The sequence below is a fragment of the Trachypithecus francoisi genome, unplaced genomic scaffold (genome assembly GCF_009764315.1).
Source record: "Trachypithecus francoisi isolate TF-2019V2 unplaced genomic scaffold, Tfra_2.0 Lachesis_group5, whole genome shotgun sequence".
Lineage (NCBI taxonomy): Eukaryota > Metazoa > Chordata > Mammalia > Primates > Cercopithecidae > Trachypithecus > Trachypithecus francoisi.
The window spans coordinates 130,874,561-130,889,685 of NW_022681470.1; the positions used below are offsets into that span (position 1 = coordinate 130,874,561).

At 53.7% G+C, this 15,125-nt stretch overlaps 2 protein-coding genes across 2 annotated transcripts in view; one reads left to right on the plus strand and one right to left on the minus strand.

The window, feature by feature from the left end:
• Positions 1-385: 385 nt before the first annotated feature.
• On the plus strand, positions 386-8,507 carry HAPLN4 (hyaluronan and proteoglycan link protein 4). The gene is made up of 5 exons (XM_033197845.1): positions 386-1,120; positions 2,627-2,744; positions 3,015-3,377; positions 5,288-5,620; positions 5,971-8,507. The coding sequence occupies exons 1-5, from the start codon at positions 1,118-1,120 to the stop codon at positions 6,360-6,362; spliced, it is 1,209 nt and encodes a 402-aa protein (XP_033053736.1). The 5' UTR covers positions 386-1,117; the 3' UTR covers positions 6,363-8,507.
• A 3,695-nt stretch (positions 8,508-12,202) lies between these two features.
• NCAN (neurocan) overlaps positions 12,203-15,125 on the minus strand; it is a 41,999-nt gene continuing 39,076 nt past the window's right edge. The window contains exon 15 of the mRNA XM_033197527.1: positions 12,203-14,651. Within this exon, the coding sequence (XP_033053418.1) occupies positions 14,506-14,651 (146 nt within the window). The 3' untranslated portion in view covers positions 12,203-14,505. The remainder of the gene's footprint in view (positions 14,652-15,125) is intronic.

Below are 15,125 nucleotides of genomic sequence, written 5' to 3' on the forward strand. Positions count from 1 at the left end.
ACTCACTATTTCCTAGTGTTTGATTTTTGAAGTTGGGTGAAAGGCCATGTTTAGGGGTGACTTGGGCCTGCAGTAAATCAGGGACTTGACCAGATGTCCCATTTTCTTTTCTTTCTTTCTTTCTTTCTTTTTTTTTTTTTTTTTTTTTTTGAGTTGGAGTTTTCGCTCTTGTTACCCAGGCTGATATGCAATGGCACCATCTCGGCTCACTGCAACCTCCGCCTCCCAGGTTCAAGCAATTCTCCTGCCTCAGCCCCCTGAGTAGGTGGGATTATAGGCATGTGTCACCACGCCTGGCTAATTTTATATTTTTAGTAGAGACATAGTTTCTCCATGTTGGTCAGGTTGGCCTCGAACTCCTGACCTCAGGTAATCCTCCTGCCTTGACCTCCCAAAGTGCTGGGATTACAGGCGTGAGCCACTGTGCCCGGCATAGATGTCCCTTTTTCTTGCCCCTCCCAACCCCTACCGGAGATCTACTGTATGTCTGGCTATTGGATCTTCACCAAAGAGTCGGCAACAGGCTCAGAGAGGCCAACTGTCTCCATCAAGGTCCCACAGCCAGTGAGGGGCAGACTTGGATTGGGGCCTGTGGCTCCAGGTCACAGCAGAGTGTGAGTATCGTGAGGCCCCCGCCCTGCACAGTGAGCACCTTTGGGGTGCTGGAGACCAGGACTCCACTATGACTACCCAATAGACAGATGGGTAAACCGAGGGCTGCAGGTCAAGTGATCTCTTTCACCAGATCCCCCAGGTTCCCTGCCAAAGCACAGTAACCATGACAGAAGACTCAGCCCCCTCCTCCATTTCAAAGATGGTTAAACTGAGGCTCAGAGAGATTCTTCCCTGGCCTAAGTTCAGCTAGCAGGGCGAGGGAACTAGCTCTGCACTCCAAGCCCAGAGCGCTTCTTTCTCCGCCCGCGCTCCAGCCACCTCTCCAGGGGAGCGTGGACCGCCGCGGCCCCTTTAACACACCCCGCCTTGCTCGCCTTCCTCCTCCCCTTGCAGGCAGACGCCGGGATTGCGCCGCCTTCAGGGACCTGCCCAGTCCTAACCGGGTGTGCAGGGAGCGCAGTCCGGGTGCGTAGGGGCAGCTCGGCGGGGCCGCGCGGGCAAGATGGTAAGTGGGGCTGCGGCGCGGATGGTGCGTGCCCCGTCTCCCCAGTCTGGGATTCTGTATCTCTCTGTCTCTGAATCTATATCCCTCTGAGTTTCTTCTGTCTCTTCCTTTTCTCTGTCTCTCACCCTCTTTGATCTCTCTTTTTGGCACTCTCGGTTCTCTTCCTCTCCATCTCTCCCTGCTTCTCTCCATCTCTGTCACCCTCTCTGCCTTTTTCCTCTCCTCTCCGTTTCTCTCTTTACCTGCCCCTATCTCTTCCTCCTCTTCTCTGAGTCTCTCGGTCTCTGGCACTCTCCTGTCTCTCCCTCTCCCTCTGCCTCTCTGTCTCTCCCTCTGCCTCTCTGTCTCTCCCACTCCCTGTCTCTCCCTCTCCCTGTCTCTCCCTCTGCCTCTCTGTCTCTCCCTCTGCCTCTCTGTCTCTCCCTCTGCCTGTCTCTCCCTCTGCCTCTCTGTCTCTCCCTCTGCCTCTCTGTCTCTCCCTCTGCCTCTCTGTCTCTCCCACTCCCTGTCTCTCCCTCTCCCTGTCTCTCCCTCTGCCTCTCTGTCTCTCCCTCTGCCTCTCCCTCTCTCCCTCTCCCTGTCTCTCCCTCTGCCTCTCTGTCTCTCCCTCTGCCTCTCTGTCTCTCCCTCTGCCTCTCCCTCTCTCCCTCTCCCTGTCTCTCCCTCTGCCTCTGTGTCTCTCCCTCTGTCTCTCTGTCTCTCTCTCTGTCTCTCACTCTCCCTTTCTGTCTCTCCCTCTTCATCTCTGTCTCTCCCTCTCCTGTCTCTTCCTCTGCCTCTCTCCCTCAGCTTCTCTGTCTCTTCCTTTCCATCTCTGTCTCTTCCTCTCTGTCTCTCCCTTTCCATCTCTGTCTTTCCCTCTCCATCTCTGTCTCTTCCCCTGCCCCTCTGTCTCTCCCTCTGCCTGTCTGTCTCTCCCTCTCCCTCTCTGTCTCTCCCTCTACATCTGTCTCTTCCTTTCCATCTGTCTCTCCCTCTCCATCTCTGCCTCCCCGTCTTCCCTTACCCTTTTTCTGTGTCGCGCACTCTCTTCTCTGCCTCTCCCTGCCTTTCTCTCTGTCCCTGTTCTCTCCCCGCGTCTCTCCCTGTGTCTCTCCAGCTCTCCCCCCTCCCTGCCCGCCCCGGCCCGGTTTGCTGCAGTCTCCTGGCGCACGGATAACCTTGCTGCCGCCGCTCCTCCAGCTCTTCCCCACCCCCCCATCCCTGGCCCGGCAGGGCCAGAAGGGGGCGGGGGCAGCGAGCCTCGGGTTTTGGGGTGAGGGGGATGAGGCGGGATCTGGGGATCTGGGGCCAAGGGAGGGGGGAGTCTCGGGGCGTGGGTTATTGCAGGAGCGAGGATGTGAGGTCCCAGGAGGAGGAGGGGGAGTTATGCGGGATCCCGGAAAGGGTGGGGGCATGGGCGTGTGCGAGGTCCTCCCTGTGGGGAAGGCAGGCCCGGGAGGGAGCCAGGCCTCCGAAAGGCCAAGGCTGGGAGGCTGGACTGAGCGCCCTGTGCCCGCCCCGCAGGTGTGCGCTCGGGCGGCCCTCGATCTCGGCGCGCTCTGGGCAGCGGCCTGGGGCGTCCTGCTGCTCACAGCCCCCGTCGGGGCGCAGCGTGGCCGGAAGAAGGTCGTGCACGTGCTGGGTGAGTCCTGGCGGCTAAAAGTGGTCTTCTCCGCGAAAAGCAGAAGAGGCCAAGTGCGGAGAGGTGTAGGGGGTAGGGCGTTCCTGACCTCCACGGTTCCTCCAACTACTCCCCATCTAAGCCCCTCGCCCTCTCCCTGAGCCCCTGGACCCTTCTAATTTCCCGACCCCCACCCGAGTCTTCCCACCTTCCCCTCCCCAGAGACCCCTTCCCCAGGGCCCCCCTTCTGCCCCTAGGCCCCTTCTCTGAACCCTGCTTGGTTGTCCACAGAGGGTGAGTCGGGCTCGGTAGTGGTACAGACAGCGCCCGGGCAGGTGGTAAGCCACCGGGGTGGCACCATCGTCTTGCCCTGCCGCTACCACTATGAGGCAGCCGCCCATGGTCACGACGGCGTCCGGCTCAAGTGGACAAAGGTAGTGGACCCGCTGGCCTTCACCGACGTCTTCGTGGCACTAGGCCCCCAGCACCGGGCATTCGGCAGCTACCGTGGACGGGCTGAGCTGCAGGGGGACGGGCCTGGGGATGCCTCCCTGGTCCTCCGCAATGTCACGCTGCAAGACTACGGGCGCTATGAGTGCGAAGTCACCAATGAGCTGGAAGACGACGCTGGCATGGTCAAGCTGGACCTAGAAGGTGATCAGCCGGTGGGGAGGATAAACCTTGCTTCTGAGGAAGGAGGGGGGCAGGGATGGCAAGGGACATAAACCAAATCAAGTTGGCCTGCAGGCATTTAGAGGGTTGGTGGGGTAGAACCCCCATATCTGATTCTGGGTGATTTTCCTCCCCATGGACATTGGCGATGTCTGGAGATAGTTTAGGTTGCCACATCTGGAGAAGTCAGTTGCTACTGGCCTCTAGTGGGTAGAGGCCAGGGATGCAGTTAAACATCCTACCAGGCACAGGATACTCCCCCACAAAGAGTGATCCAGGCTGGGCATGGTGACTCACGACTGTAATCCCAGCACTTTGGGAGGTTGAGGCAGGCGGATCACCTGAGGTCAGGAATTCAAGACCAGCCTGGCCAACATGCCGAAACCCCATCTCTAGTAAAACTACAAAAATTAGCCAGGCATGATGGTGCATGTCTGTAATTCCAGCTACTTGGGAGGCTGAGGCAGGAAAATCTCTTGAACCCCGGAGGCGGAGGTTGCAGTGAGCTGAGATCGTGCCACTGCACTCCAGCCTGGGCAACAGAGCCAGACTCCATCTCAAAAAAAAAAGCGGGGGGGGGGGGTATCCAGTCCAAAATGTCCACAATGAGGACACTGAGAAGTCCTGGGATAGGATTCAGGCACAGTGAGATCCAGGCACTCACACCATGTCAGGAACCATCCTTCTGCTCTGCTTCCCAGGTAGGCTTTCTTCTGACAGGTTTCTCTTTCTGGAACCAGACCACAGTGCCTAGGCATAGCGACTGATTTCCTAGGAGCAGCAGATAGAGTCCCAGAGTTGTCCCTCACTGGCTCAGCTTGAGTCATGTGCCCAACTGTGAGCCTATCACTGTAGCTGGAAGGTGGGATGCTCTGATTGGCTGACCCTGGAGCTGGGAGGTGGGGTTTCTATTTGAAGAATTCTCTCCCTTTTGGTTGGCCTTTTTCAGTTCACTTTAGAAGATTCTAGGTGAGATTTCAGGGCCCTTGCTTGCTGACCTCCCTAACAATAACAAATAACAATAATAGCAGCAGCTCTCCTTTACTGGACATTTCCTATGTGACAGGTGCTTAGCTGAAGAGTTCTCAGAAGTCTCTAATTTAATTTCCTAAAAACCCCAAGAGAGACGGCTATTACCAGCAGACGGACAACAGGCTCAGAGAGGTTACAGCCTTGCCCACGACAGTGCTAGTTAGTGGCAGAGCCAGGATCCAATCCCCAGTCTGTCAGCTCCAGATTTTCTCCCTGGCCCCTGTCTGCCTCTTTCCTGGGTGCCCTACTCACCCCCAACTCCCGTCCCTCAAACACAGACGCATAAAATACTTGAGCTGAACGGACTGTGAGTCCAATGAGGGACAAGTTCCAAAGTCATCAGAACTGAAGGTAGAAGGGTAGTAGTGGGTACTGCCTTGGACAATGCTGGGGGAATCAAATGGGTCTTCACCTAAGGCCAATCTTCCAGGGGGTCCTAGTCTAGGAAAGTCAGCACTGAACGCAGGCTCCGTGGGCTCAGGGCTGGACCACAGGGAGGGACCCAGTACTGGGGGAATGTCAGAGACACACAGTATTGAATGGAAGAGGGTTTGGGAGTTGGGTTTTGAAGGATGAATAGGAGTCCAACAGGTAGAATAAGGTGGAAAGAGCATGAGCAAAGGCCTCCAGCGGTAGAAGGGGATGGACACAATTACTGTGTTAAGGGGGAGGGTCAAGTGACTCCCAAGCTTAAAGTGAAGAGAGGGGTGTGAGCTGGGGAGGGTCATGGTCAGGTCTGAGGCCAGAGTGAGGAGGAGTGGACTGGAAGGTCCCGGTTGGAGAGTCATATAGCACCCCAGGCATCAGGTGCATGAGGGTGGGCTGAGGTGAACCGGCTGATCCCGTGCGCCCCCTGCCAGGCGTGGTCTTTCCCTACCATCCCCGTGGAGGCCGATACAAGCTGACCTTCGCGGAGGCGCAGCGCGCATGCGCCGAGCAGGACGGTATCCTGGCATCTGCAGAACAGCTGCACGCGGCCTGGCGCGACGGCCTGGACTGGTGCAATGCAGGCTGGTTGCGCGACGGCTCAGTGCAATACCCCGTGAACCGACCCCGGGAGCCCTGCGGCGGCCTAGGAGGGACCGGGAGCGCAGGGGACGGCGGTGATGCCAACGGGGGCGTGCGCAACTACGGGTATCGCCATAAGGCCGAGGAACGCTACGACGCCTTCTGCTTCACGTCCAACCTGCCGGGTGCGTAGGCCTCATCCCCAGACGGGCCTCTGCCACAACACTACCCCGACCCTGGGGCCTTCTTCCCCACCCAGCTCTTAGCGATCAGAAACAGGAGACCCCTCTCCCAAGAGTGCCTAGGGGAAGCACACACCGCCTGGCACCAACACTGGCTGGGCCTAGGCTGGGGTCCCAGGCTGCAAAGGAGGAACTGTTCCTGGATCCTGGAGCCGAGGCCAGAGTCCTGGGCTGCCTGCGGGGGGCAGTCCTGAATCCAGAGTCCTGGGCTGCATGCGGGGGGCAGTCCTGAATCCAGAGGCCGGGTCCCAGGAGCCGCACTAATAACCCACCCCCCCACCCCACCCCCGCAGGGCGCGTGTTCTTCCTGAAGCCGCTGCGGCCTGTACCCTTCTCTGGAGCTGCCCGCGCGTGTGCTGCGCGTGGCGCGGCCGTGGCCAAGGTGGGGCAGCTGTTCGCCGCGTGGAAGCTGCAGCTGCTGGACCGCTGCACCGCGGGTTGGCTGGCCGACGGCAGCGCGCGCTACCCCATTGTAAACCCGCGCACGCGCTGCGGAGGCCGCCGGCCTGGTGTGCGCAGCCTCGGCTTCCCGGATGCCACCCGACGGCTCTTTGGCGTCTACTGCTACCGCGCTCCAGGAGCACCGGACCCGGCACCCGGCGGCTGGGGCTGGGGCTGGGCGGGCGGCGGCGGCTGGGCAGGGGGCGCGCGCGATCCTGCTGCCTGGACCCCGCTGCGCGTCTAGGCTGGCAGCAGGCGGACAGCCAGGGCGCTTGACCACTGATCTAGAGCCCTGCGGTCCCCTGGAGGCTGGCCTCACCTCTGAAGCCCTGGACACTGGCCACATTCCCTGTGCCCTTACAAACTAACTGTGCCCCTGGGGTCCCTGAAGATTGGCTAGTCCTGGCAGAACAGTACTTTGGAGTTCCCTGGAGCCTGGCCAGCCGTCACCTCTTCTGGACAGAGGATTCCCCCAACTCCCCAACTTTCTCCATGAAGGCCACGCCCCCTGAGGACCTCAGGAGGCCAGCAGACCCAGCAGGCTCCTGAAGACTGGCCACGCCTCCTGAGACCGCTTGGAAACAGACCAACTGCCACCGTGGTCGCCTGGTGGCTGGACCCCCGGGATTGACTAGAGACTGGCCATACATCTTCTGCATCTCACTGGAGACTGAACACTAGTCCCTTGCGGTCCCGTGGACACTGGGTCTCCTCCTCCTCCTCCTCTTCCTCCTCCTCCTCCTCGCCTGGAGAGACTACAGGAACTTCAGGGTCACTCCCCGTGGTCACATGGAGGTTGTGGGCCGAGGAGCTTGTTTTCCCTTATGGTGACCTGAGCACTGGAGACTCCCATTCTCCCCCTCCTGTTTCTGGGTAACAGGGCCCACCCCTCTAGTTTCACAGACGAGCACCTCTATCTGCCACCTCAGACTGACACACAGCCAGCTGGCTCACTTATTGGGGGCCACGTCCCACCCCTCAGATATTTCTTTGAAGGGAGAGCAAACCCACGCTGTCCTCTGACATCCTTTTCCCAACTGTCACCAAAGAGACCATCTTCCCAGGCCTGGGGACCCATAAGATCCATGTCACTCATTATGGAGAGCAGCTGCCCTGGGTCCCCCTGTCACCAAGGCAACAGTCCTGCTGCTACCTGTCACCTAGAGTCACACACCCCTTCCCTCATCAGGTGCACCCATGAAGAGGGTGCCTCCCTCCTCCAGCTGTAACCACGGATACCACATATTTCTCATCTCACTGGCCCCCACCTCAGAGACCTCCACCTCAACTTCTGACTGTCCCTACCCTGACCCACCACCGCCATGGAGATCACCCTCCCCGAAGCTGTCCCCAGGGTGACACAACATCCACTTCTCTGGCTTTCACCCTGGAAACAAACAGTTCCTGTCCCCAGGCCCACTCCAGTTCCAGGCCACCCTCCAAGCTCCACCCCCAGGCCATTTGGACCCCACCACCGTTGCCATGGTGATCAAACTCTGGTGTCCAAGGTAACAGAACACCTGTCCCCGTAGGCTTTTCCTTGTGGACAATGGGGCCCTGTTCACCAAGCTGTTGCCATAGAGACTGTCAACGTCCTCGTGACAACCAAACTTCCAGCTCTCAGGAACTTCTCATTGTGGGCCAGAAGTCCTGAGTGCCTCCTACTGGGGCTACCTTACTGCACTCCATCAGGGGCCTGATGGCTGCCCCTTCCCCAGACAGGGCTGGACTTCTGGAGCTGCTAAGCCACCCTCTGTTTGCACGTTAACTCTATGCTGGATAGCAGCTGTGCACGAGACAATCTTGCAACACCCGGGCATGTTTGTCATCGTCCTACAAATGAGGAAAACGAGGCTATGGCATGCCCTGGCCTTTTTAGATATGCGAGCACAGAGTTCCTCTTTTGTCCTCTGAGACCCCCCCATCTCCATTCTCACTGAGTTGCCCTCTCCTTCCCTGACCTCCACCCACATTTCCCTCCTTAGAGATCCAGGAGGGATGGAATGTTTTTAAACTTCAACACCCACCGGGCTCTAAGTGGTCCAGCCAAAGTCCTCGGCGTTGACAGGCAGCTGGGGGGACATGATCCATGGACAAGGCCATCCCGGCCATGGGAGACCCCGGTCCTGAGGTCTTGCCTGCAGGAGTACTGGGGTCCCCCCTGGGGCCTTCTTTACTGTCACGTCATCTCTAGGAAACCTATCTCTGAGTTTTGGGACCAGGTTGGTTTGGGTTTGAATCCTGCCTCTTCTTGCTCACTGTGTGACCAAGTGACAAAATCCTTCTGAACCTGTGTTCTCCCGCTGTACCAGGGCTGTTTGGTCCCCGTGAGTGCCAAGCATACAGGAGGGGCTCAATAAATCCTTGTTTCTTTTGATGAATGAGAAAATGAGGCAGCCAGTGGGTAATTCCTTTATAATGCACTTTAGTAGATAAGATGTTACAAGCTTGGGGAGTTTGGGTTTTTTTTTTTTTTTTTTTCATTTTGTTTTTTTGAGACAGACTCCCATTCTGTCGCCCAGGCTAGAGTGCAACGGTGCAATCTCGACTCACTGCAACCTCCACCTCCCAGGTTCAAGTGATTCTCCTGCCTCAGCCTCCCAAGTAGCTGGGATTACAGGTGCCTGCCACCACACCTAGCTAATTTTTGTATTTTTAGTAGAGAGAGGGTTTCACCATGTTGGCCAGGCTGTTCTTGAACGCCTGACCTCAGGTGATCCACCCACCTCAGCCTCCCAAAGTGTTGGGATTACAGGCGCCTGGCCGGGCTTGGTTTTTATTCCCTTGAGAAGTGGTGTCCTTCATTCCTTCCCCACCTCCCCAATCTCTCACTCCTCTTTCTTCCTCCATCCTGTGTCCACTGTCTCCCTTGAGCCACCTACCATGGGTCTGCTCCTTGTCAACTCTGTCCTGACTGGGCCATTGACAAGATCCAGGGCATGAAATTCGGGAAACTGGATGGGTAGTTCCTGTATCAGGAAGGGAGAGATGTTGCATACTTTCCCTGACATAAGTATGTGGGCTCAGGGCGGGGACTGAGGAAGCACTGGAAGTTTCTAGGATACAAACAAAGCATGAAGAGAAAAAATAGTGTAAGGTCCTGACCGTGCCCGGGGGCTCATGCCTATAATCCCAGCACTTTAAGAGACTGAGGTGGGAGGATTGCTTGAGCCCAGGAGGTCGAAGCTGCAGTGAGCCATGATTGCACCACTGCACTCCAACTTGGGCAACAGAGTGAGACTCTGTCTCAAGAAATAAAAATGGCCGGGCGCGGTGGCTCAAGCCTGTAATCCCAGCACTTTGGGAGGCCGAGACGGGCGGATCACGAGGTCAGGAGATCGAGACCATCCTGGCGAACACAGTGAAACCCCGTCTCTACTAAAAATACAAAAAACTAGCCGGGCGAGGTGGCGGGCGCCTGTAGTCCCAGCTTCTCGGGAGGCTGAGGCAGGAGAATGGCGTAAACCCGGAGGCGGAGCTTGCAGTGAGCTGAGATCCGGCACTGCACTCCAGCCTGGGCGACAGAGCGAGACTCCGTCTCAACAAAAAAAAAAAAAAAGAAATAAAAATAAGCAATCTCCCCTTCCCCATTCTTTTGACAGTCTGAAGAGGATCGATGGTTTGGATTGAATGCACCATAATTTTGTAGTCAGGTTCCTAATGGTGGACATTTATATTGTTTTCAATATTTTTCTGTTTGAAGTTAAGTATCCACATCATCACTCACAAGTTCAAGTATAACTGGAGGGTGATATCAGAAGTTGTTTGTTCAAAGGTTCAAAACTCCCCATTTACTTTCTTTTTTTTTTTAAATAGAGTTTCGCTCTTGTTGCCCAGGCTGTAGTGCAATGGCACAGTCTCGGCTCACCTCAACCTCTGCTTCCCAGGTTCGAGCGATTCTCCTGCCTCAGCCTCCGAAGTAGCTGGGATTACAGGCACCTGCCACTACGCCCAACTAATCTTTGTATTTTTAGTAGAGATGGGGTTTTACCATGTTGGTCAGGTTGGTCTCGAACTCCTGACCTCAGGTGATCCACGTGCCTCGGCCTCCTACAGTGCTGGTATTACAGGCATGAGCCACTGCGCCCAGCCTAAAACTTGCCATTTTCATAGTGATTTCCACGTTTTCTTAGAGATGGGGCAATTTATACTTCACAAGTAATAGATATACTCACTTGGCTGGGCATGGTGGCTCACGGCTGTAATCCCAACACTTTGGGAGGCCGAGACAGGTGGATCACCTGAGGTCAGGAGTTCAAGACTAGCCTGGCCAACATGGTAAAACCCCATCTCTACCAAAAATACAAAAATTAGCCCAGCATGGTGGCAGGCACCTGTAATCCTGACTACTCGGGAGATTGAGGCAGGAGAATCACTTGAACCAAGGAGGTGGAGGTTACAGTGAGCTGAGATCACGCCACTGTACTCCAGCCTGGGCGACAGAGTGAGACTCCTTCTCAAAAAAAAAAAAAAAAAAAAAAAAAAGGTACTCACCTGTTCCACACATCCTCATCAGCCTCATGTCTTGTCACTTTTTATTTTTGTCAGTCGGATAGGTGAAAAATGGTATCTCACTGTGACTGTTGCTTGCGATTCTATTTGTGAGGTTGAACATCTCCAACCATCACCACCAACTTTGACCTTAGGTGCAGGTGGTCGAGCAAATTGTAAATCATTCATAGTTCAAGCACATTATCATCTTTGATGTATGCAAGGATCTCTCTCTCTTTTTTTTTTTGAGACGGAGATCACTCCATCACCCAGGTTGGAGTGCAATGGCGTGACCTTGGCTCACTGCAACCTCCACCTCCTGGGTTCAAGTGATTCTCCTGCATCAGCCTCCTGAGTAGCTGGGATTACAGGTGTGCATCACCACGCATGGCTAATTTTTGTATGTTTAGTAGAGACAGGGTTTCACCATGTTGGCCAGGCTGGTCTTGAACTCCTGGCCCCATGTGATCTGCTCACCTTAGCCTCCCAAATTGCTGGGATTACAGGGGTGAGCCACCAGGCCCAACCATCTTTTGTTACATTTGTTTATTCTCGTATATTTTTATGCCCTTCCTAGTGAATCTAGATGTTCTTGCAAAATGTGTATTATTTTATTGAGTCTATGTTGTAGTTTTAGAGCTGCTATTTCCTTTTTTGTAAACATTTTCTTTATATCTTTTGTCTGCTTGGCTACTGGATTTGTCTTTTTCCTATTGATTTGTGTGAGCCCTTCATTTTTTTCTTTTTCTTTTTCTTTTTTTTTTTTTTTTTTGAGACAAAGTCTCTGTTGCCAGGCTAGAGTACAGTGGCATGATCTCAGCTCACTGCAACTTCTGCCTCCTTGGTTCAAGTGATTCTCCTGCCTCAGCCTCCTGAGTAGCTAGGGCTACAGACGCATGCCACCATGGCCAGCTAATTTTTGGGGTTTTTTGTTTTTTGTTTTTTGTTTTGAGACAGAGTCTTGCTCTGTCGCCCAGGCTGGAGTGCAGCAGCGTGATCCTGCCTCAGCCTCCCGAGTTGCTGGGACCACAGGCGCCCGCCACTATGCCCGGCTAATTTTTTGTATTTTTAGCAGAGATGGGGTTTCACCGTGTTAGCCAGGATGGTCTCGATTTCCTGACCTCGTGATCCGCCCGCCTTGGCCTCCCAAAGTGCTGGGATTACAGGCATGAGCCACCGCGCCCAGCTTAATTTTTGTATTTTTAATAGAGACGAGGTTTCACCATGTTGGCCAAGATGGTCTCGATCTCTTGACCCTGTGATCCGCCCAGCTTGGCCTCCCAAGGTGCTGGGCGCATGAGCCACCGCGCCTGCTCCCTTCTGCAAGAGGACTTTTGCTTTTGCTCTTTCCTCTGAGTGGAATGCCTTTCCTTTCTTTCCCTCCTCATCTAGTTACTGTGACTTCTCGTTTATATTCTATTCCTCTCCTCTGGGAAGCCTTCTCTGACCACCCACTAAAGACCAAATATTCTCTGTTCACCACTATCTCCCCAGCACCCAGTACAGTACCTGGATCACAATAGCTTCTCGGTAAATACTTGCTGAATGAATGAATGAATGAATGAATGAAGGTATCAGGTGGTGACAGGCAGGTTGAACTGTTAAAAAATTTATTAAAATGTCCAAGAAGTACATTAATATACACAGTGTCAGATACCACAGACCCACAGAACACTGCAGCTCACAGCAAAACCAGCAGGACCCAAAGCCGTTCACACGCACACACACTCATGCGTGCCACGCACATGGCACACGCAGACACACACGCACATCCCAAAGGGAAAGATCAAAAGACAAACCACCCACTTTAGAAAAGACCAGAGCCCCCTCCCACCGTGGAGCCAAGGTGGGGGCAGGGCAAATGGCTGAGGGGCGCAAGGGTAGGCAGCATAAACCAAGACCCCCCAAAAAACATTGCATTCCCAGACCCCTGCATCCCAGCCCCCCACAAACAAAGGAAAATTTTTGTGTGACATGGATGACCAAAGATGTGTTATTATTATTATTTTAAACTAAGAAGAGTTATCAAAGTAAGAAGACAAACCTGTATCCCTGGGTTTTCTGAATAATAACCATAATAAGATCGATGTCTACAGGGAGGAAGATTGAAGACAAAGATAAGGGTTCAGTTTACACTTCTTAACCATTTCCTAAATGTGTATGAGGGTGCAATTATGTTTCAGTCTCCTCTCCAGAGTCCAGAGCAGGATTTGGGTCAGAGCCAAGACAGGAGTTGGCTCTGACTTCTGGATTTGGAGTAAGGATTTGGTGATGGAGATAAAGTATAAGGAGAGCCAGAGTAAGGATTTGGTCCAGGAAACAGGACCAAATCCTTACTCCTGTCATGGTTGTGACTTCAAGCCAGTACCTTTCTTTTATATCTGAGCCTCAGTTTCACTGTGTGTAAAATGGGAAAGTAACAGTTTCTAAGTCAATGGGCTATTGAGAAAATTCAAGGAGATTATATGTAAATCCTTAGCGTGGTGTCTACTTCTTAGTTGTCAATGGTCATTACTTCCCAGAAGGGATTCAGGCTCAATTAACACATTTCTTTCTTTACTGAACCCCTAGGAGGTCCATGCATTTTCTTATTTTTCTTTCCTGAAGAGGGCCATTCTCCACGGTGTTTTTAACCCTAATCCACAGATTTTACCCAGACTGCTGAAAGTGGGTAACAGACATGGAGGAAAAGCTGTGGATCTTTCCTGCCAGAGATGAGGGAACTGGATCCTGACCTCTGGTGTGGAGAGACCTTCCACAGGTTGCACATTTGGGGGAGGAAGACAAGGTGAGTTCTTTCCCACTTAAAAAATGAAAATCTACAAGAGAAAAATGTGTGTGTGTGTTTCAGTTTTAACAGTGAGCATCTCTCTACAACATGACCGCAGGTAGGTGTCACTATTCAAGTTTTAAGTGTTTCTAGACCACCAGGCAATGGCCAGGGAAAAAGGTGGGGTGGGGCAGGGGTGGGACCCAGGGCAGGGGCACTACCAATGTCTGCTTGAGGACTGGGTATGGGCACTGGGCTAGAAAACTTGGCAGCACCTCCTTGGTCCAGGAAGGAGGTTCTTTGTCTCCCTGAGAGATGGAGGGGGAAGAAATCTGGGCTTATCTAGCCCTAAATATCCTCTCGTCTATTTGTGTGAAAGAGATTAATCACACATGCAGAACCACCAAATCTCAGCACTGGACTAGACCTGGAAGGGTTAGCAATATACTCTCCCTCCATCACCTACATATTGCTTTGATTATTCTCACTCCTAACTCTGAAGGCATGGAGGGAGGTTGTCCTAAAAAGATCCCTAAAACGCAGTACATCGGATTTCCACACTATATGTGTTTATCCACCAAGACCAAAGACGGAACTTGGGCTGAAGCCCAGGGTAAAGGGAGAGCTGTTGTCAAGTTCAAAAACAGTGTGCTTCTGTGTAGCCTTCTATTCCCAAAGCTAATGACCCTACGTCCAGGCTTCTTCCTGGATTTAGGAATTCAGCCAACATTGACTAAGTCTGAATTTCTGGTGTGAAAAGCAATTCCTTCATGTGAATGCAAACATACACTCATGCACCCTCATCAAGGCCTGCTTCAATCAGCCTGGCAAACAAGAGACCAGACCAATGAGCTTTGCTACTTGTGCTTCCCTCAGCTGGGAGACGCTCCCAGAGTTCAGCCAGACGAGAATGGACTTTTCAGACACCTGGCTCCACCTGCCAAGAGGATCTTGCGTATGTAAAAAAAAGGGAAGAGGAGCTTTGTACAAAGGATAATGTGTGGGGGGATGTGGTTTGGGGTTCCGGGACTTCTGGACTCTCTTGTTTCTCTGGGTTCTGTCTCCCCAGGGGAAGGCTCCAGAGGAGGCGTGGGAAAGGTGTTGTGCTTTCTTTTTTTCTGGTTCTTCAGCAGAAATTTCCTTCATCCTTCTCCCAGTCCTCCGTTGGGTGTTTCTTGTGTTTTCTGCGCTCCTTGCGGGATTTGTGGTGGTGATGCTGGTGGTGGTGTTGGTGGTGGTGGTGGTGTCGCCGCATCCGATGTGAACGTCTGGCTGCAGGGAAGTGAGGGAGGACAGGGAAGGGACAAAAGGTGGTGAGAAGCAGGTGGCCTGATGCAGTGGGTCTCCTCAGGAGAGAAACTAGAGGAAAGCGGCCAGACATGCGGGCTCATCTCTGTCATCCCAGCACTTTGGGAGGCCAAAGTGGGAGGATCTCTTGAAGCCAGGAGTTTGAGACCAGCCTGGGCAACATAGCAAGACCCTGTCTCTACAAAAATCAAAAAATTAGCCAGGCATGGTGGCACATGCCTGTAGTCCCAGCTATTTGGGAGGCTGAGTTGGGAGGATCCCTTGAGCCTGGGAGGATAAGGCTACAGTGAGCTGTGATTGAGCCTTGCACTCCGGCCTGGGCAACAGAGTGAGACTCTGTTCCAAAAAAAAAACAAAAAAAAACCAGGCTGGGTGTGATGGCTCACGCCTGTAATCCCAGCACTTTGGGAGGCTGAGGCGGGCAGATCACCTGAAGTT

Excerpts from the sequence above, each read along its gene's own strand:
- HAPLN4 (XM_033197845.1), top strand. Across the intron at positions 3,378-5,287 it reads GGTCAAGCTGGACCTAGAAG|GCGTGGTCTTTCCCTACCAT; the intron begins GTGATCAGCCGG and ends GCCCCCTGCCAG. Across the intron at positions 5,621-5,970 it reads CTTCACGTCCAACCTGCCGG|GGCGCGTGTTCTTCCTGAAG; the intron begins GTGCGTAGGCCT and ends CCACCCCCGCAG.